The 24,530-nt window shown below is 37.3% G+C and overlaps 1 protein-coding gene across 5 annotated transcripts in view; it reads left to right on the top strand.

Moving 5' to 3' along the window:
- LOC105097008 (uncharacterized) overlaps positions 1-24,530 on the top strand; it is a 269,473-nt gene that overhangs the window by 72,506 nt on the left and 172,437 nt on the right. For 2 of the 5 annotated variants that reach the window (XM_064484421.1, XM_064484422.1), the window contains exons 3-9: positions 4,387-4,430; positions 5,685-5,811; positions 6,237-6,313; positions 7,262-7,299; positions 8,247-8,362; positions 9,244-9,278; positions 12,204-12,314. In XM_064484421.1, coding sequence (XP_064340491.1) covers positions 4,387-4,430; positions 5,685-5,811; positions 6,237-6,313; positions 7,262-7,299; positions 8,247-8,362; positions 9,244-9,278; positions 12,204-12,313 — 547 coding nt within the window. In that variant the 3' untranslated portion in view covers position 12,314. The other 3 variants (XM_064484423.1, XM_064484424.1, XM_064484425.1) reach the window with 3 other exon arrangements.

Below are 24,530 nucleotides of genomic sequence, written 5' to 3'. Positions count from 1 at the left end.
TAGGTATTCAGTAATATATATGAAAGGAAGAAATCCATCCATTGTTTTGTTGTTGTTGGGTTTTGTTTTTGTTTTTTTACTATGTTCTTGCATATTTTTGAGAGTGTCTTCTCAGATGTACTGTAGAGACACTGTGTCTAGTCCACTAAGACATAACCCTACTGGAATTTTGATTAGAGCCACATAAATTTGGTAAAAGTAATGTCTTTTATTAATCTTTTCATACATTAATGTGATATACCGTCTTTCTGACTTGCAGGGAAATTTATCCATTCTCTTGATATACAGGAATTTCAAGAATGCTATTTCTAAAACACAAATCTGATCCTGTTGCCCTACTCAGAGCTTCCATTGGCTCCTCATTGCTTATATTACGGGGTTATTATTTATGGTAAAACTTGAATGTGAAGAAATGCAACATTATTTTGTGTAACTGAAATCAACTTATGAATATCCATGAACCATGTTCAGCTGATGATGGACACAAAGTTACGTTGGGAAACTTCTGGTTTCTGGGGTAGGAGATGGAGGTTGAAATGAAGTATGGATCACAAGAAAAAAAGTGAAGAGAAGGGAGAGATAAGTTAGAAGGGCTTTAAATATGCTTAGTACTAGTGCCAACCTTTTTGGTGTCTTTAGAAGCAGTTTATAAATTAAACATATGAGGAAAGAAAAATGCCTGCACCCTCTAACTAAAGGGAGTTTTATCTGCTAAGATTCAGAGGCCTATGGCTGCTAATTACCTGTTGCTTCCTTGGGGTTCCTTTTCCCTTGTTTTCAAGAGCCTAAGTGATCCTTTGTGTACCAGCATAATTTTAGTTTTGCCAGGTAGAAAAAGGCACTAACGTTAAGATTTCCTGATCCCTCTTGGAAAATGACGCCTGGCTAAATCAGATCTCCTCACACATCTCCCTGCCCACCCTCTGCCAAAATACGGATTAATTTGAAGAGCACATAAAATTGCACGAGGGCAGGTCTCAAGTCTGGAGTGTAAACTGGAGAAACAGACAGTACAATCCACTTTGGATTCCTGAATTGTGTCCTGTAATCCTAAGAACCACAAAGGCCAGTCCAGCCCTGTATTGACTCACTGGGGAAATGGGGCTGCCTCAAGTTTTCAGGGCCTGAAGCATTCCCAGCCATTAGCATCTCCATCATTAGACTGAGACCATCTTAATAGATGTGATTAACATTCAAAGAAATGCAGCTCCTAGGCAAGTTCAGTTGAAGTTCACTGGATTTGTTGGGATACGGGCTAACTTAATATAACAGACATAAAAGAGTATAGCACCTTCATTTATAATTTTATTTATTTTCCCATAATGGTTCCAAGGTAGATGGATCAATCTGGGCTAGAGGAGATCCTGCCATCCACAACTTAAGTCGTCCACTTTAGGGCAGATGGTAGATAGTGGTCCATTCCTCTCCACCTCTGGGTCAATGAGAATTAGGTTTAACTGGAAGGCCAAATGCTCATTTAAAATGTGTTTTACTAAAGAAATGTAGAATTAATATTTGAAAACAACAGTGTACCATAATTACTGTCAGGTTCATGGTAATGACTTCATAAGCATTTGCTGGCATGAAAGAGTCCTATTTACTTAACATCTCAAGCATCTATTCTATATATTCATTAGAATGAAAATTTATTGGACAACACTAACTTGGCCTCCAATAGATTTGCTTTTGTAAGGAGGCAAAATTTGCCACCGCTAAATATATCTCTTTGGCATGAGGATTATTTTGGGTTGATACTTTTTAAGAAACAAAAGACTCAGGAGGAACCTTTGACCTTCCCCCTAACAACCTAAAAGAATTTAGACAGAGGACCTGTCCCAGGAAGGGCGTTATCACTAGAGGTACCTAGAGTATAATATAAACTAGGATTGGTAGACAGGGAGGAACCTAGCAAATCCTTCTCAAGTGTCTGATTGTGTATGTGTGTATCTATTTCATTTTGCCTGTTTTTGGAATTTCTCATGCTCAGATTCCCCACAGTTACATAATTAGATCTGATTTTGTCCTGTCACTCTATCTTACGTCAATTTAATTCTTGGACCAGCCAGAAGAACCTAGAAGGGTGGAGAAAATTTTTCTCTCCAACACATTGAACCAAATTTCGTCCTTTCCTTTATAGGTTATTTGTATAGGAGATATTTTAGAAAACAGTGATATATTTTTTTAAAGTTCCAAGGGTTTAGGCCCTTGTTGAATTAACATTTCCAAACTCTTCTTTTTCTTGCTTGATTCTCTTGTTCCTTTCCAACTCTCATGCTTGGAAAGTTTTTACATATCTTCTCTATCTTAAAATCTGTAACTGCACGTATTTTCTTCTTTGCTCCTCATACTTCTGGGTTCATCAGATCAAACTGTTCCAAGCCTCCTGCTGAGGGAAAACGTATTGCGAAGTAGCTGTGACGCATCTCTCTTGACCTCTGTGTATCCCCCAGGGAGGACACGGAGCATCTCTGCCTCTTGGCTGCCCTGAGCTCTCTGTATCACCTCACTTGTAAATCAGCAAGAATGACTTACCTGGACAGAGGTGGATGACCGGGAAGGAAAGGTAAGACAGCCACTGTTGCTTCACTGCCTGTTAACCTCTACGTTAGGTAGGTCAAGTGAGGCATGTAGGGAGGGAGCCCTGGGGGTAGATTCGTCCTTCCAGAAACAGCTATTCCTGTTTTTCATAAGAAAACATGGAGATTCTGATGTGCATGTTTACTCTGAATACAGCCAGGTTCCTCGTAGGTTGACTCAAAGGTTTAGGAGAGTAATCAGCTTCTTCTCATGTTCACAGAGCACTTCTCATGAGTTTTCTCTTACACTTTAGGGTGGTCTTCTGATGACAAGATACTTCTTGCTGAATTATAGGGTTGGGGGAGCAGCAGAGGGGACAGTCCATCTTAACTTGGGGTCTAGGGGTTGGAGTAATTCCTCTGCAAATAAGATACTTTCTGAGGCTGTAGGTTTTGTTTGCCTGTTCCTTGAAATGGGCATGTGTCTCTTTGCCATTGTTATAAACATTCTGAAGGGTTTCTTTGACCGACTCGAAAAAATGCCTCTCTTACCATGGATCAAAGCAATTTTCATCATCTTGACCTTTACTTTTTATTCTGGTGAGTAAATTTTCCAGTCCTGGGTAAAACAACTTCATATATCCTAGACACACAGGAAGCTGTTTGCTGTAACTGAGGAATCAGTGGTGGTTTTATTAAGTTTGTAATTCTGACATTGGTAAAATGACACAGGGCTTGTTATAAATTCCTTTTAAATACTTTATCATTAAATTGCTTTTTCTCATCTCCCGTATTAGAGAAGGTGAAATGTTATGGAAATGACAGGCCAGCCAAGAAACAAGCACCACTTGGAGGGTTGGAGTACTCAGATTTATTACGCTGGTGGGTTCAGAGGGGCTTCTGCTCCGAGGCTCTGAGCACCTCCAAGACGTGTGCATGGGGTTTTACAGGGTTAATTACAAGCATGGGGTTATTAGCCAATAAGGCGCAAACAGCAAAAGCAGGGAATCAGTACACTAGAACTTATCTAGTAGAAACAGATCATGTTACTGACACTTGCTGAGCTTGGATTTACGAGTTAGCTTGTTAGCCCAGTAAACCGACACTTACTAAACTTCAGATTTACGAGTTAGCCCAGCAGAACTGAGATCAGTAAACCGACGTTTATTAATTTAAATTTACGAGTTAGCTTGTTAGCCCAGCCCGGTTTTTCCTTCTCAAAAACAATGTGGTGGGTTAGAATAGGCAATAGACCTTTGCTCTTTGCTTAATTAAATTCTTTTTCCTTTTGGGGCCCAGATTCTATTGTAGTTAAATTCAAGTGTAGGGAAAGAATGATCTACTGTAGATCGGATATTCCTTGAAAATCTGATTTTTCAGTTAACAGCTCTGAGCCCCTGAAATTAAGGCCTTTCTGTAAGGCCTTCATACCTCAGTTGATCAGTTATCATAAAGTTCAAAGTGGCCCATAAAGTTATGAAAAAACTGACTGTTAGGTATTGAATACAACCCTCATATTTCTCCATTCTTAATGTAAATTTAATTTGTATCAAGTATGAATTTCTTCATAATTAAGTAACGTCACCCAGGACATCTACTTTCATCACAACTAAATATCTTTTACAAAGATTAATAAATTGGTATTTTCAAGGAGGGTATTAGGAGTTATTAAAAAAATAATATATACTATTTTTCACAGAGTTAATTTGGGGATTTTTTTTCCTAAGATTTGGATATATTTGAGAATTTGTATTTTTGTTACTACCACAAAATTCTTCCCTCATTAGTTGTAGTTCCTTGAATAGGTCACTGACATAGATTTATGCTACCCACATATGTACGGGCTTCTTATGTTTTTACTGTTCTTTAGTTACAGAAACTGCTTTTACAAATACATCAAGTTTCACGCATTGGGTAAGTTACTACGGGTTCATTTGGAAGTTGAAAAGTAAAATTTTAACAACTTTCAATTTTAAAAATCATAGCAAAATTACTTGCTTTCTATCTTTCTCTCCCTCCCTCCCTCTCTCTCTCCCCCTTCCTTCCTTCCTATCAACCGATCCATCCATCTACCAACGAATGCACCTACCTACGCATTTTTCTTTCTTTCTCCTTCTTTCTTTCTTTCTCTCCCCCTCTCCCTCCTTCTCTCTTCCTACCTATCCAGTTGTCTAGCCATGCACCTTTACCTACGTACCTATCCATGCATTCACTCACCCACCTTTCTTTGTATCTCTCCCTTCCTTCCTTCCTATCAACCCTTCATCCATCCACCAACCCACGAACCTACCTAACCGGCCACCCACCCATCAATCCATCCACCTATGAACCCACAAACCTACCTACCCGTCAACATTTCTTTTTTTCTTCTCTCCTTCTTTCTTTCTTTCTTCCTACCTTTCCTCTCTCTCTCCCTTTTATCCTGCCTATCAACCCTTCCATCCATCTACCAACCCACGTACCTACCTACCCATCCTACCACCCATTATGTATGTATGTATGTGTACCTGAGTCACTTTGCTGTGCACCTGAAACTAACAAGCGTTCTTTCTCATCTTAAGTTCTTAAGTTCCCAAAGCTGGCTGCCCTGACCTGACACTCATCTGGGAGCTTTTTTCTTTTTTAATTGAAGTATAGTCAGTTTAAAATGCTGTGTCAATTTCTAGTATACAGCACATCATCTCGGAGCTTTTTGAACATTCTTGGTGGTGAATTTGTACCGTAATTTTACAAGATGTTCCCACTGGAGGAAATGGATTCAAAGGAACATGAGAACTCTGTGGCAGTGCTTACAGCTTTATGAGTTCTCCAATTATCTCAAAATGAAAAGTTTAATAAAAAACAAATCTCCAGTTGAGGCTAATGTGCTTCCAGTGTTACACACCTACACCTTTACTACTTTGCATCTGATTATAGTTCTGCAAACTCTTCTCTTTCTTGTTTTGATTCTCCTTTCTTTTCAACTCAGGAGCTGGGAAAGTTTTCACATCTCTATCTTAGGGTTTCAAAACACATTGTGACCTTCTCCCTTCCTCGTATACCTGTGTTCATCTGATAAAACTGTCTCAAATTCCTGCTGAGAGATGATCTGTTGAGACATCTTTGTGACGCAGAACACAGAAAACCTCAGGGTCGTATCTGCTGTGGGCCATCTGGTTTACCCCGTAGGGCTCCTCACCGACAGTCCCATAAGGGAGCCTCCTCAGCTGGGGGAGGTCGCCGAGAAGGAGAGAGCAGCAAAGGAGGCAGAGCCACTGGAGCCGGAGACCTCACTCTCCAGTCTTCTCCGTCTCAGGTAGGTCAGCTGGGGACTATGGCGTTAGCCCAGGCGTGTCGCACTGCTGTGAGGACTGCTCCAGATCAGTCCTTCCTGAATTAACTTACTATTTTCTGAGGAAAATCTGGAATTCCAAAGTGTGTATTTCTTTAAATGCAGCCAGGTTCCTTGTGGGCTGAGCCAGGGGCTGGGAGAGTAAACAGCTCCTTAAATGGGCAGAGGACTTACCTGGTGTTTCCTTCAAGTCTCTGTGAGGCCTTCGGTTCACATGTATGTCATATTGATCCTGTTGGTTGGGAAAAAGGAAAAAGGGAGCAGTCCACTGTAATCAGGAACCTAGGGGAGTGGAGCAGTTCATTTATCTGTAAGGAACTTACACTTGGAAATCAGCAGTTTGTCCTTGTGCCGTGTGTTATAAACATTCCTATGTGTTTCTCCTACAGACTTGATACAATGTCTCTATTTTCATCGTGGATCAAAGCTATTTTCATCATTGCCTTGGCATTTCCTCTTTATTCTGGTGAGTTAATTTTCCATTCCTGGATGAAGCAATTCACATTTTAGAAAATGCAGGAACAGCTGCTATTATCCAGGAATGGAGGAGCTTGATGTGCTGAATTTCTAATACTTAAACTGGCAAAATGAATGGGTCCTGTTACCAAGTACCTCTTAAAAAATTGCATCAGTAGATTGCTTTTTCTCATTTCCCACCTTAGAAAGGAGGAGACAGAGAAGGGGGTTACAATGAGCAGTAGAACTTAGCTGTTGGTTCATTTTTGACTAAAGACATTTACCTCATTTTTCCCCCTTTTCAGATTCTTTGGTTGCTAAGTACAGAGTAAAGTCAGGAGTAATGCTGTCTTCTAGATCTGGTATTCCTCAACAATCTGATTTGTTGTTTGCCAGCTCTGAGTCTGCTAAAGTCAAGGGTTTGTGTAAGGAGAGAATTCACTGACTCCTCTGCTGACAGCTTATCTATCTGAAAGCACAAGGTGGCCCATGAATTGCAAACTAAAGTAGCTGTGAGGTATTGGATAGATCCGTGATTCTCGAGCTAAGTACTAATTAATTGAGTAGTAATTTTGTCATAGTAAGTGATTTCATACAACACATATTAAGTGGCATTAAGCAAGGCACTGTCTTCTCTGACTAGTATGTTTCATTTATAAAAAGAAAAAGAAAAACTATAGTATCTCCACAGGAGGTTTTCATGATCAGTGAACAATACATAAAGTTACTTTTCACAGAGTGAGATGAATTTCGAATTCTGTTTCCAAATTTGGAGTTATATATGGTGAACTTACTGTTTTGATACTGCCAAAAAGCTTCGCTTCCTTACTTACAGGATTTTCACTGGGCAATTTACATAGTACTTTGCTGCTGAAAGATATAGGTACTTCCCACCAAAGACTGATTGTTTTCCCCTCTTCTTCTTCTTTTAAATTTTCCTTTTGTGTCTTGGCTGCAGAAACTGGTTTTGCACCTTCAGCAGACACACGTGAAAAGGTAAGTTTATACTGATTAATTTGGGAATTGAAAAAGGTAAACTTTAAATTTTTTTTAAGTTTAAACAGCAAATTTTATCAAATATACAACAGAATAATCCTTCAAAAAGTAAGAAAAAAAGTATTATTATACTAAGTTCTAGAAATGGAATCTTACAGCCATATACAACCATTTGTCATTTCAGACAAGGTAAAAATATCCCATTATTCAAAAGTTTATTATTGGGCATAAACTTTGTTTTAGACAAGCATCCGAAAAGATTTGTTAAAGGGGGTTTAAAGTAGAATTGCTTATCCTAGCAAAACAAGAGGGTTTAAAAAAGCTAATTTCTTCATACACGAATAAAATATAATAGTTTTCATATACTCACAGACTGAAATATGGAGGTGAAGAGTATCACCTTCAGTTATAAACATCTAAATAGATAGTGGTATCAAAAGACATTTAAAGAGCAGGCCACATAAGAATACACACAATTATGTGTGTAATTACTGCCATCACTAAACAAATTCCATATATATGTCCATGGTTATAAACACACATACTCACATATATGAATACATACATATATGGTGATAATCGGAAACTATCAGTTTATCTAGTAGTGGAACTAGTGAGACAGGGGAATTATAACCAATTCAGGGTTATGATTTCTTCTGAGATAACGGGGAAAATCTGACCCAGGTATGAGGAGAAGTAGGGGCAGAGAGGCTAAATTATAAAAGAGCATTCAGCCATTTCTATGTTTAAAAAAATAACACTGGAGTTGTAAAAATATATCAATAATTTTTTCCTAAGCATTATGTAAGTACCTTGATGTTTATTTTTAAACCTCAATGTAGGATACATTCCATTTTGATGCATAGCATACTGTATTAAGAACAAAGAACATTTTATTCCAAAAATTCATTATCTGAAAAATTTTGTTGTCTCTTTATGTTTAATAGCCAAACTGTGATGTGTATGTGGATCAATTACATTATTGCACCAGAGAAATGGATCCAGTCTGTGCAACCAATGGCCAAACTTACTCCAACAGATGCGTTTTCTGCAGTGAAAAGCTGTAAGAACACAAGACTAAATACTGACTCTTCCAAAATAATGAAGAAACCACCACAAAATGAGAGGAACACCCATGCTTCCGATAGTCTAGACACAGTGTAAATGGGAAATAACTGTGCTCTCTCTGTAAAAGCCACAGAAAACACACCTGTACCTTTCCCTGAAGTTCTCATTTCTAAAAGTACTTTTGATTTCACCTCTCACCATACCCCTCCAGGATATTCTGCAAAAGCAGGAATCAATTTAACTTAATTTAATTATTATGACTTACTAACGGCAGTCTGGTGACCAATAGAATGTAATTCTGAAGTCCAGACACTGAATGATAATCTCCACAATGTAGCTCCGAGCTACAGGGAGCAGGACTGAGCAAGAAACCAGCCTGACTACAGAAATTTAAATCCCTCAAATTGAGCACTTCCTGCCAGGAAGAAACTCCTCTGATGGTCCACTTGGTCTCCTGAACTCCATGGCATTCAGGACACATCACCCCACCTCCCTTCCTGTCCCCTACCCCAGAGGGAGCCTGCAGTCCCAGGCTCAGCCAGCCTGGCTACTTCCTACCTCATTTTCTCACATAGGTGTTTCCTCTCAGTTAATCCCCAAAGTGGCTTCTCTAACAGAGAGCAACTCAAACAATGGCAAATCCATCCTCTCTCTGGCCTGGGTGGGCTCCAAGGCTGAGTCAGGAGGAGTCGAGGAGCGCCTGGTCAGGAGGACCTGGGCAGGGTTGGGGGCTCCGAGGGGCCCCGCTGCTCCTGGAATGGAGCACAGCCTCTTCTCACTGCCTCACGTGCAGGTGCTCCTCCCCGAGAAGCACTCAGTGCAAGATCAGGTGATTTTCCTATTTTTACAATATAATTTGTTTTTCTTCCTTTACAGCGAAAATAGTGGAAAATTCGATTTTAGTCATTATGGTGAGTGCTGACTGCCTCAGGCGCACACTTCTATGACTTTTATTGCAATCCTGTGCTGCCGTGGATTCTACAAGCGATGAGTCCTCTCAGTCAGGCCTTGAATTCCTAGATGACCAGACAAAGCCCCCTAAGGTACACAAGATGGAGAACAGAATGTTGAAGAATTTTTCCAACTCTAAGAACCTGCAAATAAGCAATTCTTATTTTCTATGTTCAATTATTCCATGACAGTTGAAAAACCATTGATAACAGAAAATGTAATGCAATTTATAATCAGATATTTCAGTCAATAAAATGTTAAATAATATCATCTTTATTAAATACCCTTTCTTTCTTTGGTTGGTTAGTGGGCTGAAACACATGAATACTTCTGGTGACTATAATTAAATTCCCAAAGGTGAACAAACAATATATTACTTGGGTGTTTGCTCAAAGCATAGACACTTGGACTTCTCTTGTTTTATCCCTATTTATCGTAATTATATAAGATGGGTATATTTATGATAAGAAGACTGTGGATTCTGAAGGTTGAACCTGAGTCCAGGTTACTCAGTGACAGATGGGATTTGTACTCCATCCTTCACCTGCCAGTGATCTTTCCACTGAGTCTGACTGAGGAGATGATTTAATTAGGGAGAAGCTAACAATGAATGAATCTCTGCCTTTGAAAAAGAGCCTCAAATATCTCCAAAGTGTCCCTCAAGCATCTCTGATGTAAAGCACAAATTTTTACCATGTCCCATGTAATGCAGTTGGAACCATGTAACTTAAGGCAATGTCCCATTCACTGCCAGATTTACTCCCCAGCTTTCACTCTCTCCTGTTCCAAAAAAATCAGATCTGGAGAGCTAATGCACAGGGTAGTGATTATAGTCAACAATTCTGTATTATAAACTTCAGTGTTCTTACTAACGGAAAAAAAGAATTAAGTGACATGACCGAGGTTTTAGGTAAGTACAGCATGGATGGTCTTAGAGAGCATTATGCTAAGTGAAATAGGTCAGACAGAGAATGATAAATACTATAAGACATCACTTACCTGTGGAATCTTAAAAAATGCAACAAACTAGTGAATATAACAGAAAAGAAACAGACTCACAGATGTAGAAAAGGAACTGCTGGTTACCAGTGGGGAGAGGGAAGGGGGAGGGGCAAGATGGAGGTGGAGGATTAGGAGGTACAAAGGATCAGGGGTAAAATGAGCTACAAGGATGTATTGTACAACATGGGGAATACAGCCAGTATTTTATAATAACTATAAATAGAGTATAACCTTTAAAAATTGTGAATCACTATATTGTATACCCATAACATGTAGTATTGTATATCAACTATACTTCAACTTAAAAATGATATTATAAAATAAATACATAAATAAATAGCTTTAAAAAATAATAAAAAATACAATGGTATCACTGCAATATATAAATTATCAAATCATCATGTTGTACACGTTAAATTTACTCTATGTTGCATGTCAGTATGTCTCAATTAGAAATATATATACTCGCATCCCGTCCCCAAGACAAGCTTCTCCAAAACCTGGCTGCACAGGGGACTCCTCTTGGAGCTTTTACAAAGTCCCACTGCCCAGGCCTCCTCTAACTACCAGTTCACACTGTTGATTGCAGGATACTGCGTTCATACTCTAGAAAATTTCCCACGGAATTCTAACATGCCTGTAGTTTTTTTTTAATCTTTAGGGTGCAGGCCCTGAATTATCTGATTATCATTCCCAGACTCTTCTTTTTCCTGCTTGATTCTCTGTACCATTTTGAACTCACTTGCTTGGAAAGCTTTCACCTGCCTTTTCCATTTTAGGATCTCTGACCCTTCTCCATACTTCTGGGTACATCAGATCAAGTTGTCCCCCAGGCCTCCTGCTGAGGGAAGATTGACAATTACTTGTGAAGCATCTCTCATGACCTCCTTTACAGCTCCTAGGGAGGACACAGCATACCTCTGAGTCTTATCTGCCCTGCCCATCAAGCTCACCCCAGTCAAACTCCTCACCAGCCAACCAATGAAACAGACTGAGCAGGAAGGAGATGGCTGAGGAGGGAAGGTGAACAAGACAGCCACTGTCTCAGAGTCACCACCACCACTCCCCAGTTTCTCCCTGTGAGGCAGGTCAGGTCACTTGTTGGGGTTCTAGGGTGGCAGTCCTGGTGTGTACCGTGGCCAGGAGGGCTGCTCCTGGTTTGTACAGTGGCCAGGAGGGCTGCTTTCCAGTTTGTTGACAGTTATTTTCCTGGACCTTCTTAAACATCTCTGGGGAAGCCTTCCAATAATGACTTAGGTTCTATTGAATTGTAGGGTTGGGGGAAGGAAAAAAGGTATAGTCCTCTAGGAGGTTGGAGCAATTCCTTTAGAAGGGAGGAAATTTCGAGAACCTGGCTCTGGTTTCTTTCCATCTAATGTGTGTACCATTGTTACAAACACTCCTACAGGTATCTTCCACAGCCTGGAAAAAATGTCCCTCTTCTCACCATGGATCAAAGCTATTTTCATCATTAGCTTGGCATTTCCTTTTTTACTCTGGCCAGTCAATTTCAATCTTGGGCAAAATACCACATATCCTAGAGAATGAAGGAAGTAACTCCTGTTATTTTGAAAAAAGAGAAGGCTGTTTTATGAAGTTTGTAATCCTTAAGCTAGTAAACTGAAACAGTTCCAAATGCCTTTTTTAATAATTACATCAGTGGATTGCTTTTCCTCATTTCCCACATTCGAGAAGCTAAAACGGACTGGTGGGCAGAATGGGCAGTAGGTTTTAGGTCTTTGTTCATCTCTAACTGAAGAATTTTAACTAAATTCTTTTTCCCTTAGAGGCCCAGATTCCACAATTGTGAAATGCAAAATGTAAGGAGGGGTGATGTGTTCTAATTTTGGCAATGCTTGACCATCTAATTTGTTGTTTGCCAGCCCTGAATCTACTAAAGTCAAGGCTTTACCTAAGAAGTGGACTCATGAATCCCTCTGCAGACAACTTATCTGCCTTTGAAGCTCAAAGCTGTCCCTCCATTTCAGAATAAGGTAAGCTGTGAGGTGTTAGCTAGAACCCCAAAAGTAGGACAGAATGCTAATATATTTTTCTTGTTTTAGTAAATACATGCAAGACATTCTCTTCCCCAGTAGCAGGACGGCTCATTTAAAAATTTACACACAAAAAATTATATTGTCAAGTAGAGTATGAGGTTATTAAAAATAGCATATTACAGTTTTTTTTTCAAATAAAACATTTTAAATAGTTGGCTCATTTTAGGTTGTTTTTTTTTTTTTTTACTAATGCCACAAAAATCCTCTTATTAATTGCAATAAATAGGCAATAAATAAGAATTTCTACTGCAAACAGATGTGAGTACTTTTTCCATAAACTGTGTTATTTTCTTATTTTTTAACTTTTTAATCTCTGCTTTGATTGTAGAAAATATCTTTATAAAATCATCGATTTACAAGTATCCAGTAAGTTAATACTAATTGATTGGGAAGTAGAAAATGGTAAAATTTTAAACTCATTATATTGAAAAATTTGACACAAAACTCACCAAAGAAAATGTACAACAGAATGAGTCTTCAGGTATGGTAGTATCAGAATTGTTAACCTGCACACTTTTGGGGAAAAAAAAATAACTTTATCACTAGCGTACAGTGCTTATGTGGAGTACTTTCTGCCTTTTTTCTTGGACTCCACTTATGACTAAAGTTACTTAGGTCAGCACCTCATTCCCCTACCCCCTTCCTTTAGGTTATTTCATACACATGTAACACAGTTAGATCATTTTAGATTAATTTGTTACCATCTGCATTCTACCTAGGTATCCTCCAACCTCCCAAATAATGTTTTAGTTTACATACATCAGGATTTACTTTTTGTGCTGTAAAATTTTTCGATTTAGACAAATGTAGATTTCATAAATGCACCATTACAATACATTGCATAAAATTGCTTCAGTTGGCAGATGACATGACCTTTTATGTATAAAACCCTAAATATTCCACCAAAAATCTTTTAGAACAAATTCAGTAAATTTGCAGAATACAAAATCAACATAGAAAAGTTAGTAGCATTTATATACAATATGAACTATTTGAAAGAGAAATTAAGAAAGCAACCCCATTTACAATAGCATCAAAGCAATAAAATATTTAAATATAAATTTAACCAAGAACGCAAAAGATATATACAATGAAGGCCATAAAAGTCTGATGAAAGAAACTGAAGAAGACACAAATAAATGGAAAGATATCCTGTGTTCATTGATCAGAAGAATTTATATTGTTAAAACACCCATACTACCCAAAGTCATCTATAGGTTCAATGCAATCCCTATTAAAATTCCAATGGCACTTTGCACAGAAATAGAAAAAAAATCCTAAATTTGTATGGAACCACAAAAGACCTCACAGAACCAAAGCAATTTCAGAAATATCAAAACTGAAGATCTCATACTTCCTGGTTTCAAACTATATTACAAAGCTATAGTGATCAAAATGGTATGGTACTACCATGAAACCAGAACCATACCCTAATGGAACAGAATAGAGAGCCTAGAAATAAACTCACATATACAATCATATATACAGTCAACTGATCTTCAACAAAAGGTAAAGGATAGTCTGTTCAATAAATGATGTTGGCAAAACTGGATAATCACAATGCAAAAAAATGAAATTGGGCCCTTATCTTACACCATGCACACAATAACTCAAATAGGTTAAAGACATAAATGTAAGATCTGAAAGCATGAAACTCGTAGAAGAGAATATAGGGAATAAGCTCCTTAACACCACTCTTGGCAATGACTTCTTGTGTACGACACTAAATGCACAGGCAACAAAAGCAAAAACCAAAAGTTGAACTACGTCAAACTAAAAAGGCTCTTCACAGCAAAAGAAAAAAGATAACTTACAGAATGGAAGAAGATATTTGCAAACCACATATCTAATAAGGAGGTTATGTGTATCCGAAATGTATAAGGAACACATACAATTCAATAGCCAAAAAGTCAAACACCTCAATTTAAAAAAAAATAAGCAAAAGGACTGAATACTAGACGTTTTTCCAAGGAATACATACAAATGGCCAATAAGTATATGAAAAAGTGCTCAGCATCACTAATCATTAGGGAAATACAAATCAAAGTCATAATGAGGTATCACCTTTCTCCTGTTTAGTTGGCTATTTTCAAAAACACAAAAGTTATGAAGTGTTAGGATGTGAAGAAAAGGGAACCTTGCTCTCTGTTGGTGGGAATCTAAGTTGGCACAACCACTATGGAAAACAGTATGGAGGTTCTTCAAACAACTAAAAAAGAGAACCACCAAATGACCCAGCAATCCCATTTCTGAGTATATACCCAAAGGAAATAAAATCAGTACCTTCAAGAGATATCTGTGTTCCCACAGCCACTGCAGCATTCACAATAGCCAAGATATGGAAACAACCTAAGTGTCAGTTGATGGGTGAATGGATAAATAAATTGTGAAAATACATACATTTATATATATTATATACGTACATAATTCAGCCTTAAATAGAAGGAGAGCCTGCCATTTGAAACAACATGGGTAAACTTGGAGTACATTATGCTAAGTGAAATAAGCCAGACACAGAAAGAAAAAACCCTGCATGATCTCACTAATATGTGGAATCTAAAAAAGTTGAATACATAGAAGCAGCGAGTAGAATGGTTGTTACTAGGGGTGGGGAAGTGAGGAAAATGGGGAGGGCACATGATCAAAGGGCACAAAGTTACAGCTATGTGGGATGAATAAGTTTAGAGAGTTAATGTATGGCATTATGATTATATTTAATAATACTGAATACTAGAAATTTTCTAAAAGTAGATTTCAGGTGTACTCATCACATACAAAAAATGATAACTAGGTGAGGAGATGATATATTAATTAGCCTGACTAATAATCATTTTACTATGTAAATATGTATAGAAATCATCATATTGTACACTTTAAATATACGCATTTTTATCATGAAAATTAAATTAATAAAAAAGAAATTTCCTGGCAGTTAGTGATTACTCAACTTTATAATCATGTTCTGTCTGCAAGTATGCTCATTCTCTATTCAACACGCACTTCCCTTCCCGTGAGAAAGAATTCAAGCATCACACTCCAACCTCTAGAAACATGGTTTACAAAGAATTGTCCTTGTTTCTAGCCCAGTACTTTTATCTCCTGGTTTTGTTATGAAACCCCTTTGGTCTCTCCTGTGGTATGATACTTATTAGAAGAATCCAATCACTTTTGAACATTTAGGAAATTTGGACTTAAATAATTCAGTTTTTAAGCGTATGTGGCCTCTTAAAAAAAAAAAAAAAACCGTACTAGTCACTCACCTAGGGGAGGGTCCAGTATTAATCTTAGCTGGTGTCTTTGCATGCTTAAGTTAAGTAGCTCATCTCTATTATTGCCCAGAGTGGTGAGTTTCTTTGCCCCCCACTTAATGGTAATAATGACTTAGGAAAGATCAAGACTGCTCTAAGTTCCTAGACTTTGTCTTTTAAAATGTCTATCTTCTCAAATTCATAGTGTGTTCCTTCTTACCACCATCTCTGACATAATTTGAATAAGATATACATTTTTTTTCTTCGTGAAGTTGTATTAAAAAAATCCACACACCTAACATTTCCTTTTCTGGTAAATTTAGAAGCCAATTGTGAGTCAGAGATTATCTCTCCTGCTCTTAATCTCTGTCAATAAATATATATAAGTGTATGGAATATATAAAGAGCTTTCACATAACTTCACCTCTAGGCTTCAGTTTGTTTTTCCCTAAAATATCCTGCCCCAAAAGAAATGGTCTATTACAAGCATCTCTGATGGTGTCTAAATCAATAATTCAAAGAGACTAACAGTCACTTTACTACTTGTGGGTCCTTCGATTAAATTGGCCTGGAAAAGTATTCATCTTAAATTTTTTTTTTTTAATGGAGTACTGGAGATTGAATCCAGGACCTCATGCATGCTAAGCATGTGCTCTACCACTGGGCTATACCTTAAATGTTTCTTTCTAAATACTGGGTTTCTTCACTGTGAAAAAGGAGCAGGTAGGATCAGAGTGACAAATGTTTGCCAACTACACAATTTAAACGAAGACAGTTTAAGGATTTTACCTGTAACATTTAAGACAAGCAAAGGAGTTAGGAATTATTACTCTCATATTTAAAATAAGAAAGTATATATTAGCAAGTCTAAATATTGAGTCAAAATTAGTAAAGGACAGATAGAGTTTGGACCCTATCTCAACTGCCAAAGCTCTTTCCAATGACTCAGACTGTGAAGCAGATTAGTTAATAAGGAAGAAGGTAACTCTGATCAAATATCTCACTTACTTGAAAAGCCTCCAGTGTCTTCAATTACCTATGTTAAAGATAAAATTATTGAATATCAAATTTAGGGCATTGCTTCATCTGCTCTCAACTTAACTCCCCAGCTTCTATTTTTCTTCTACCCCAGAAAATTCGCAGCCTGAGCTCTGGCCCAGGCTTCAAAGCTGACTGGTCCTGACTGGTCTGGAAATTTCAAAACATACCACTGCCCAGGCCTCAACGACAAACACTTGTTCCACAGTCTTAGTGGTGAGACTCCTAAAAAGGTCTTAGCTAATATCAAGTACTGGTTGTCAAATTGTACAATAACAGTTTTTCACGATGTATGTAAACTATTAGGGGAAAGCGGTTAAAATGGACTGCTCTGTCTTACTTCTTACAATTGTAGATCTACAATTGTCTCAAAGTAAAAGAAAGAGAGAAAGAGAGAAAGGAAAGGAAAGAAAGAAAAAGAGAAAGAAAAGGAAAAAAAGAAAAAAATTGAAAAAGAAAAGAAAGTTTCAATTGAAGACCATTCATTTCTGGTATTGAAAGCTACCAAGGGTCTATCTAGTACATATCTAATGACAGTTCATCAAACTCTTCTTTTCTTGCTTTAATTCTCTTGTTCCTTTCCAACTCAATTGCTTGGAAAGCTTTCAACTATCTTCTCTATCTTAGAATCTCTAACTTCTCTATCTTAGAAAAATTTTTTTACCAGCTCTCTTCCCTATAATTTTGGATTCATCAGATCAAGTTGTCCCCAAGCCTCCACCTGAGGGAAGATCTGTTGAGAAGTATTTGTGAAGCATCCCTCTGATCTACTTGACAGCCCCCTGCAACGACACAGAATATGGCTCTGTTTTGTCTGCCCTGGCCCTTCTCTTTCCCCACTACCAATAAGAGCAACTTAGCTAGAAGGAAGATTGAGGAAGAAGGTGAAGCACATAGTTCCAGTTTCCAGAGGCGGTGGCCTCCCTCTCTATGGCCTCCCTGTGTCAGGGAGTTCAGGTGAGGACTAGGGAGTGAGCCCCAGTGAGGGTGCAGCAGTGCTGTGAGGGCTGCCCCAAATGCTCATTTTCCTTAAATGTACCAGGTTCCTTATGAGCTGATGGAAAGGGCTGGGGAAGTAGGCAGCCGCTTCTTGCCTGTACAAACAGGACTTGGTCCAAGGCTTTCTCTCACCTATCTTGGAACTTTCAGGTCACCTGTGAGGGTTTAGAGAAGAAAAAGAAAAGGTTCACCTAAATTAGGAATCCAGGGGGCTGGAACCGTCCCTTTACCAATAAGAAATTCATCATGTGTGGACTGTGGATTGTTTTTTTCTTCATAGAAAAATCAGGATTTTTCCCTGTTCATGAGTTATAAACCATTCTGAAGTTTTCATCCACAGATTTGATAAAATGCCTTTCTTCTCATCATGAATCGAAGCTATTTACATCATTTTCTTTGCATTTCTTTTTTGTTCTGGTGAGTAAAATTTCCAGTCCTGAGTTAAACCACTTCACAGATCCCAGAAAATGCAGGAAACAACTGCTATCAAGTAATTTTACTGGGTTTCTCATACTTAAACTGATAAAGTGAAAATGAGCATGTGACAGATGTCTGATTTGAAACTTGCATCAGTGGATTGCTTCTTTTCATTTCCCATTAGACAAGTGGAGACAGACTGGTGGATCAGAATGCGCAGTAGGTTTTATGTTTTTTCATCTGTAACTCAAGAATTTCATTTTTTTTCATGTTCATTTTTCATTAGAGTTTATTACAAGATATTGAATACAGTTCCCTGTGCTATACAGAAGAAACCTGTGGGGTTTTTTCAACCTATTTTTACATACAGTGGTTAACATTTGCAAATCTCAAACTCCCAAATTTATCCCTTCCCACCCCCTTTCCCCTGGTAACCAAAAGATTGTTACTATGTCTGCAAGTCTATTTTATAGATGAGTTCATAGCGTCCTTTTTTTTTTTTTTTCTTTTTAGATCCCACATATGAGTGATATCATATGGTATTTCTCTTTCTGGCTTACTTCACTTAGAATGACGATCTCTAGGTCCATCCATGTTGCTGCAAATGGCATTATTTTATTCTTTTTATGACTGAGTAGTATTCCATTGTATAAATATACCACAACTTCTTTATCCAGTCATCTGTCAATGGATATTTAGGTTGTTTCCATGTTTTGGCTATTATACATAGTGCTGCTATGAACACTGGGGTGCATGTATCTTTTTGAATTAAGAGTTCCTTCCAGATATATGCCCAGGAGTGGGATTGCTGGATCATATGGTGAGTCTATTTTTAGTCTTTTGAGGAATGTCCATACTGTTTTCCACAGTGGCTGCACCAAACTACATCCTACAAACAACAGTGTAGGAGGGTTCCCTTTTCTCCACACCCTCTCCAGCATTTATTGTTTGTGGACTTTTGAATGATGCCCATTCTGACTAGTGTGAGGCAATACCTCATTGTAGTTTTGATTTGCATTTCTCTGATAATTAGTGACTGACAAAGATTTAATTTCCAAAATATATAAACAGCTCATAAAGCTTAATAAAAAAACAAACAACCCAATCCAAAAATGGGCAGAAGACCTAAACAAGCAATTCTCCAATGAAGACATACAAATGGCCAATAGGCACATGAAAAAATGCTCAATATCACGAATTATTTCTTTTTATTTTCTGATTCCTATGGCTAGGACTTCCAATACTATGTTGAAGTGAAGTGGTGAGAGTGGGCATCCTTGTCTTGTTCCAGATTTTAGTGGGAAGGCTTTCAACTTTTCACTGTTATTATGTTGGCTGTGGGTTTGTCATAAATAGCTTTTATTATGTTGAGATACATTCCCTCTATACCCTCTCTGGTAAGAGTTTTTACCATAAATGGGTGTTGAATTTTATCAAATGCTTTTTCTGCATCTATTGAGATGATCAAGTGGTTTTTGTGTTTTCTTTTGTTGATGTGGTGTATCACATTGATTGATTTGCATATGTTGAACCATCCTTGTGTCCTGGGATGAATCCAACTTGATCACAGTGTATGATCTTTTTTATGTGTTACTGGAGTCTGCTAATACTTTGTTGAGAATTTTTGTGTCTGTGTTCATCAAAGATATTGGCCTGTAATTTTATTTTTTTGGTAGTGTCTTTGTCTGGTTTTGGTATCAGAGTATAATAGTGGCTTCATAGACTGAGTTTGGGAGTTTTTTCCTCCTGAGAGTTTTTATAAAGGCTTTCTAAATGTATTTTGCTTTACATGTTCCTATTGAGCTATTTGAACCAGACTAGTTCTCCTGTCTTGTTAATTATTTGAACTTTTTGCCAGAAGAACCTAAGGAATTTTCTTTATGGCACTTGATAATTTATCTTTCATCTGATAAGATGATTTGCTTTAAGGCAAGTACAGCCTTGTGACCACTTGAAGAGTAAGGCAAACTATTACCTAGAGTATAAATGAATCTGATTTTCCAATAAGCACAATATTCAACTTTGTAATTTAGATATTGGTATATATCTCCCCACATGAGATGATTTAAGCATGTCTGTCTTTGACTTCTTTATGGATAGGATCCATTTGGTGGCCATATTCTTCCACCTATATACAGCTAGAAGATATGATTACAAGGCTGCCTTCAGTTTTAAGGGTTATGGCTTCTTTGATTTTCCAGATCATTAACGTTACCTGCCTGCATGGAATTCCATGATCCATTTTTCTGCTTTTATTGTCCTCCATAAACTTGACTCTATCTTCGATTTCTAAAACACTCTCCTAAACATCATTGATTTCAGAGTATTAGATAGGAGAACTTAATGATTATTTAGTTCACCATTTTCAAGCCAGCTTTATTTTGAGGATTTCTAAATTGAAGTAACAGGCTTGGTGTGCAGGGCTCACCCATTACCACTTGAAATAAGCTCTTTCATCTTCTTCCTCCCTCCCTCTCTCTTTCCATCTCTATATTCCATATGATACTAAATTTCATAAGGTAGATTTTATGTTATGACATTTTGTAAATTACCTTTTACTCCAGAGTTATCATTTTGCAGAAGACAAAATACCTATGAATTAATTTAATCAGACAGTAATAACTTCTTCACACAGAAGACTTGGAAAAAAAATAGGAAGATTTTTTTTAGGTGCAAATACTTGAAAGTATAAAAGACAGAAATTGTGCATCTATTAACTTGTTCTAACAATTTTATTTTGACTCTTAATGTATACACATTATAATTGAACAAAATAGCTCTAAGATGACATAAAAATAAAACAATTTCCTAGATAGTTTGGATAGTAGAAATAGCATGATTGTATGTAGGAATTATAATGTATTATTATAGAGGGTAAATTTATAAACATTTAAAACCTCATTTAAAACTATAATTATCTGATAATAAAAGGTTAAAATTTTTAAAAAATGAATAACTCATTTGAGCCGGATGTGCTTCTAGGAGAGAAAATTCCCAAGGGGTAATGTCTGTGTCTAATTACAGTTCCCCAGACTCTTCTTTTTCTTGCTTTGGTTCTCTCACCCCTTTCTAGGCCACTTCCTTGGAAAACTTCCTCATCTTAGAATCTGTAACCACTCTGATGACCTTTCTCCCTCCCCATATTTCTGGGTTTATTAGATCAAATTGTTCTCAAATCTTCTCCAACTTTTAGAGCCTTTAGGCATAACACTGAATGGCCTGTGTCTAATTTGCCCTGGGCCATCTGCCTTACCCCCATCAAGCGCCTCACTCACAGATGAAAGAATTGCTCAGTTGAACCTATGTGAACCAGGAGAAAGATCAAACAAGATAATCAATCTCCTGAGCTGTTCACCTTTGTCTTCTCCACCTTCTCTGTGTGAGGTAGGTCATGTGGGGAATCTAGGGAGGTAGCCCTGGTGCATAGCATTCTTTCCAGAAATAATAGTTCCTTTTCTCCTGAAGAAAACACTGAGATTCAAAAGTGTCTATTTTCTATTAATGCAGTACACATTCTTGCAGGCTTTTCAGAGGATTGGGAGAGCACGTAGCGCCTTTCTATGTGTGTAAAGAGGACTTCACACCTGCACTTTCTCTCACATGTTTAGGCCTTCTGTTCACGTGTTATGTCTTACTGATCTTTGGGTTGGGGTAACAAAAAGGGACTTGGTGACCTTAATTAGGATTCCAGGTGGTTGGAGCGGATCCTTTGAAAGTAGTAAACTTTAGAAAAGTGGACCCAGATTCTGTTTGTCTGTCCACTGGAGATAGTATGTGCACATATATTTCCCTGCTCTGTTAGCTGAGAGACCCTAGAAACAATGGTATTCCCATAGCAGAGAGCCTACCTAACACTTAGATCCTGGTTTCTAATCCTATTCTCCAATTAAATGAAGTAGAAGTCCTAGAGAAATGGCCAATTTTAGGAGGCGGGCAAGGAATAAACAAGTTGAGACTGGGGCATGCTATACTGCCAGAAAACAAGGAAGTCCTCAAATAACAAAAGAATGGTGGCATGTCAAAGAGACACTGGCCAAATGAAAGAGATCCCAATGGCCCAAGCTGGAAAAAAGCATGCTTATGAGGATAAACATTTATTTTATGGTAGAGACAGTGTTCAAATAAACAATATGAGTTCAAATTGACTTTTTGGAATATTGTTAACTGATTGAGTGCAAGTTGCTTGAGGCAAATAACCTTATCTATTTTGCTTACCATTCTGTCCTTACTGTCTGTCACCAAGGCAGGTATATAGTAGGCATGTAATTATATATGGTGAATTTAAAAAAGAGATTTAATGCAGACATTGACAAACACTAGTTCTTGTGCATCTACTACCTAAAGCAAAAAAATACTGCATAGCTTGTTGATAGAATTTCTACAAGTGCTTGAAATAATTTGGTCACACTGTTTTTGAACTGCCTATAGTAACTTAAGGATAGGATGGATGAATAGGAAGTTACTATATATGACTTTTCTTTCATTTATGTATACATTCATTGAGCAACTTTCTATTAGTCTTGCCTGGTAAATATCTCCCAAACACCAGCTTTCTCACAGGATTTCTATTTGGATACAGCATTTCATTCAATCATACACACATTCTACGTTCTGAAGTTCCCTGATCATAAGGTATATGCAGTAGGTTTGTTAATCCATTGTGACCCAATAACTCTGTCCTGGAAATTCTAATCCATTTTAATGGTGTGACCTCAGGAAACTATTATGTAAAGGCATTCAGATTATTCTTATGACGGTGTATATTTGGAATACACTTCCATATATGAAATTCTATTATGTGTTAAACATCTTCCTGGTTTCCATTAAAGAATGGAAACTAATATAATAAATATACATCATATAACATTTTTATTCAAAAGAATGTTTAATGACAAATATTTTATATCTTAAACAAATAAGAATAAATTTCAGAAGTTCAATAGAAAACTTGGTACAATTAGTATTTTAGAACCTTGAAACCACTAAATCTTACAATTAGATGAAACATGAAAGGTGGTTGAGTCCCACTTTTCCCAGAGATAAGGAATTTTCTAACCATTAGGTATTTTTAAGATTTAGTTGAGAAGTTCATGTTTAACTATAAAATATGTCAGACACATGGGATGGCCGGACGAATCATGTGATTGCACATTCATAACAAAGCATCAGCAGTCAGCATAATGAGCAAATCTAAGTAGACCCTCCACTTTCTCTAGAGAAACCTTTGCCTTCAGCTGTAACACATCACCTTGTATCAAAACAATTCTTTGAAAATAACTAGAAAAACTTGATTAAAAATATAATTTATTATATAAATATTTATACTTTATATATTATATAAAATGATATATGTACAACACACACTATATATACATATATGTATATTATGTATATATATACATATGTAATTTCTGAAAGCACCAGAGAATTACCAGTGAAGCCAGGACTTGGGAGACCAAGATCTCAGATAAAGGAGGAATACACTGAAATAAGTCCAGTATCCTATGTGACTTTTCTCTTTAAGGTATTAGCCTGCATGTAATGGGCATGGGGTCAAGAAACCGAGATGAGCAGGCATTTGGTAATTGCATGAGAATAAGGACATAAACCACAACAAAAAGCATACGAATCTACCAAGGGACCCTGAAAGATATGACTCACTTTTACCAGTTTATAAGTGGAGACTACCGGTCATAATTTTTTATTTCAGAAGTAGTAAGAGCTGATGTTCTGAAACAGCCTACAGTCATCTGCATGATGTGACCCTCCCTGCCATTTAACTTCTATTACTATTCTCACCCCTGTTCATTCCGCTTCACCCATGCTAGGGATGCCAGCTGCTTTGCTGTACCTCAGTTATGCCAAGCGACCCATCCCAGCCTAAGGGCTTGTACTCTAGCTCTTCCCTTTGCTTGGAATACTCTTCTAGCAGATAAACATTTGGCTAAATCTACCTCCATAAGGTCTTTGCTCAAATGCCAGTTCCTAATAAGGCTGTCCTGACTATTTTTTATTACATACCCACATGTCTATCCCAACACTCCCAATTCCCATTTAGCCAACCTATGTTTTTAAAAAATCAATCGTTATTTTCTAGTATCCTATAAAATTTACTTCTTTATTAGGTCTTTAGCTACTGTGTGTTTCTTCTACTAACAGGTTAGTTTTACGAAGACGGGGATCATTGTTTAAATATAGATTAAACGCACCTTGAATAGGGTTAAATGCATAGTAGTCTTTCAAAGTATTGTTAAATTAACTCATTTATTTCAATTCATATGCAGATTGGAGAAATTACTTATTCAAGACAAACATTTTGAACATATGAAACAGGAAACAAATTCATAACTTCTCCCCTTCAAGTTGCTTTCCCTTTACGCTATCACACATTCAATTTCTTCTAACAACCATGGACAACTATGGTGTTTAGAACAGGTTGTTTGTCCCTAGG

Source organism: Camelus dromedarius, chromosome 3, assembly GCF_036321535.1.
Source record: "Camelus dromedarius isolate mCamDro1 chromosome 3, mCamDro1.pat, whole genome shotgun sequence".
In the NCBI taxonomy this organism is placed as follows: Eukaryota; Metazoa; Chordata; class Mammalia; order Artiodactyla; family Camelidae; genus Camelus; species Camelus dromedarius.
Note: the sequence above shows the minus strand (reverse complement) of the source record. Positions and strands in the feature narration are given on the sequence as shown.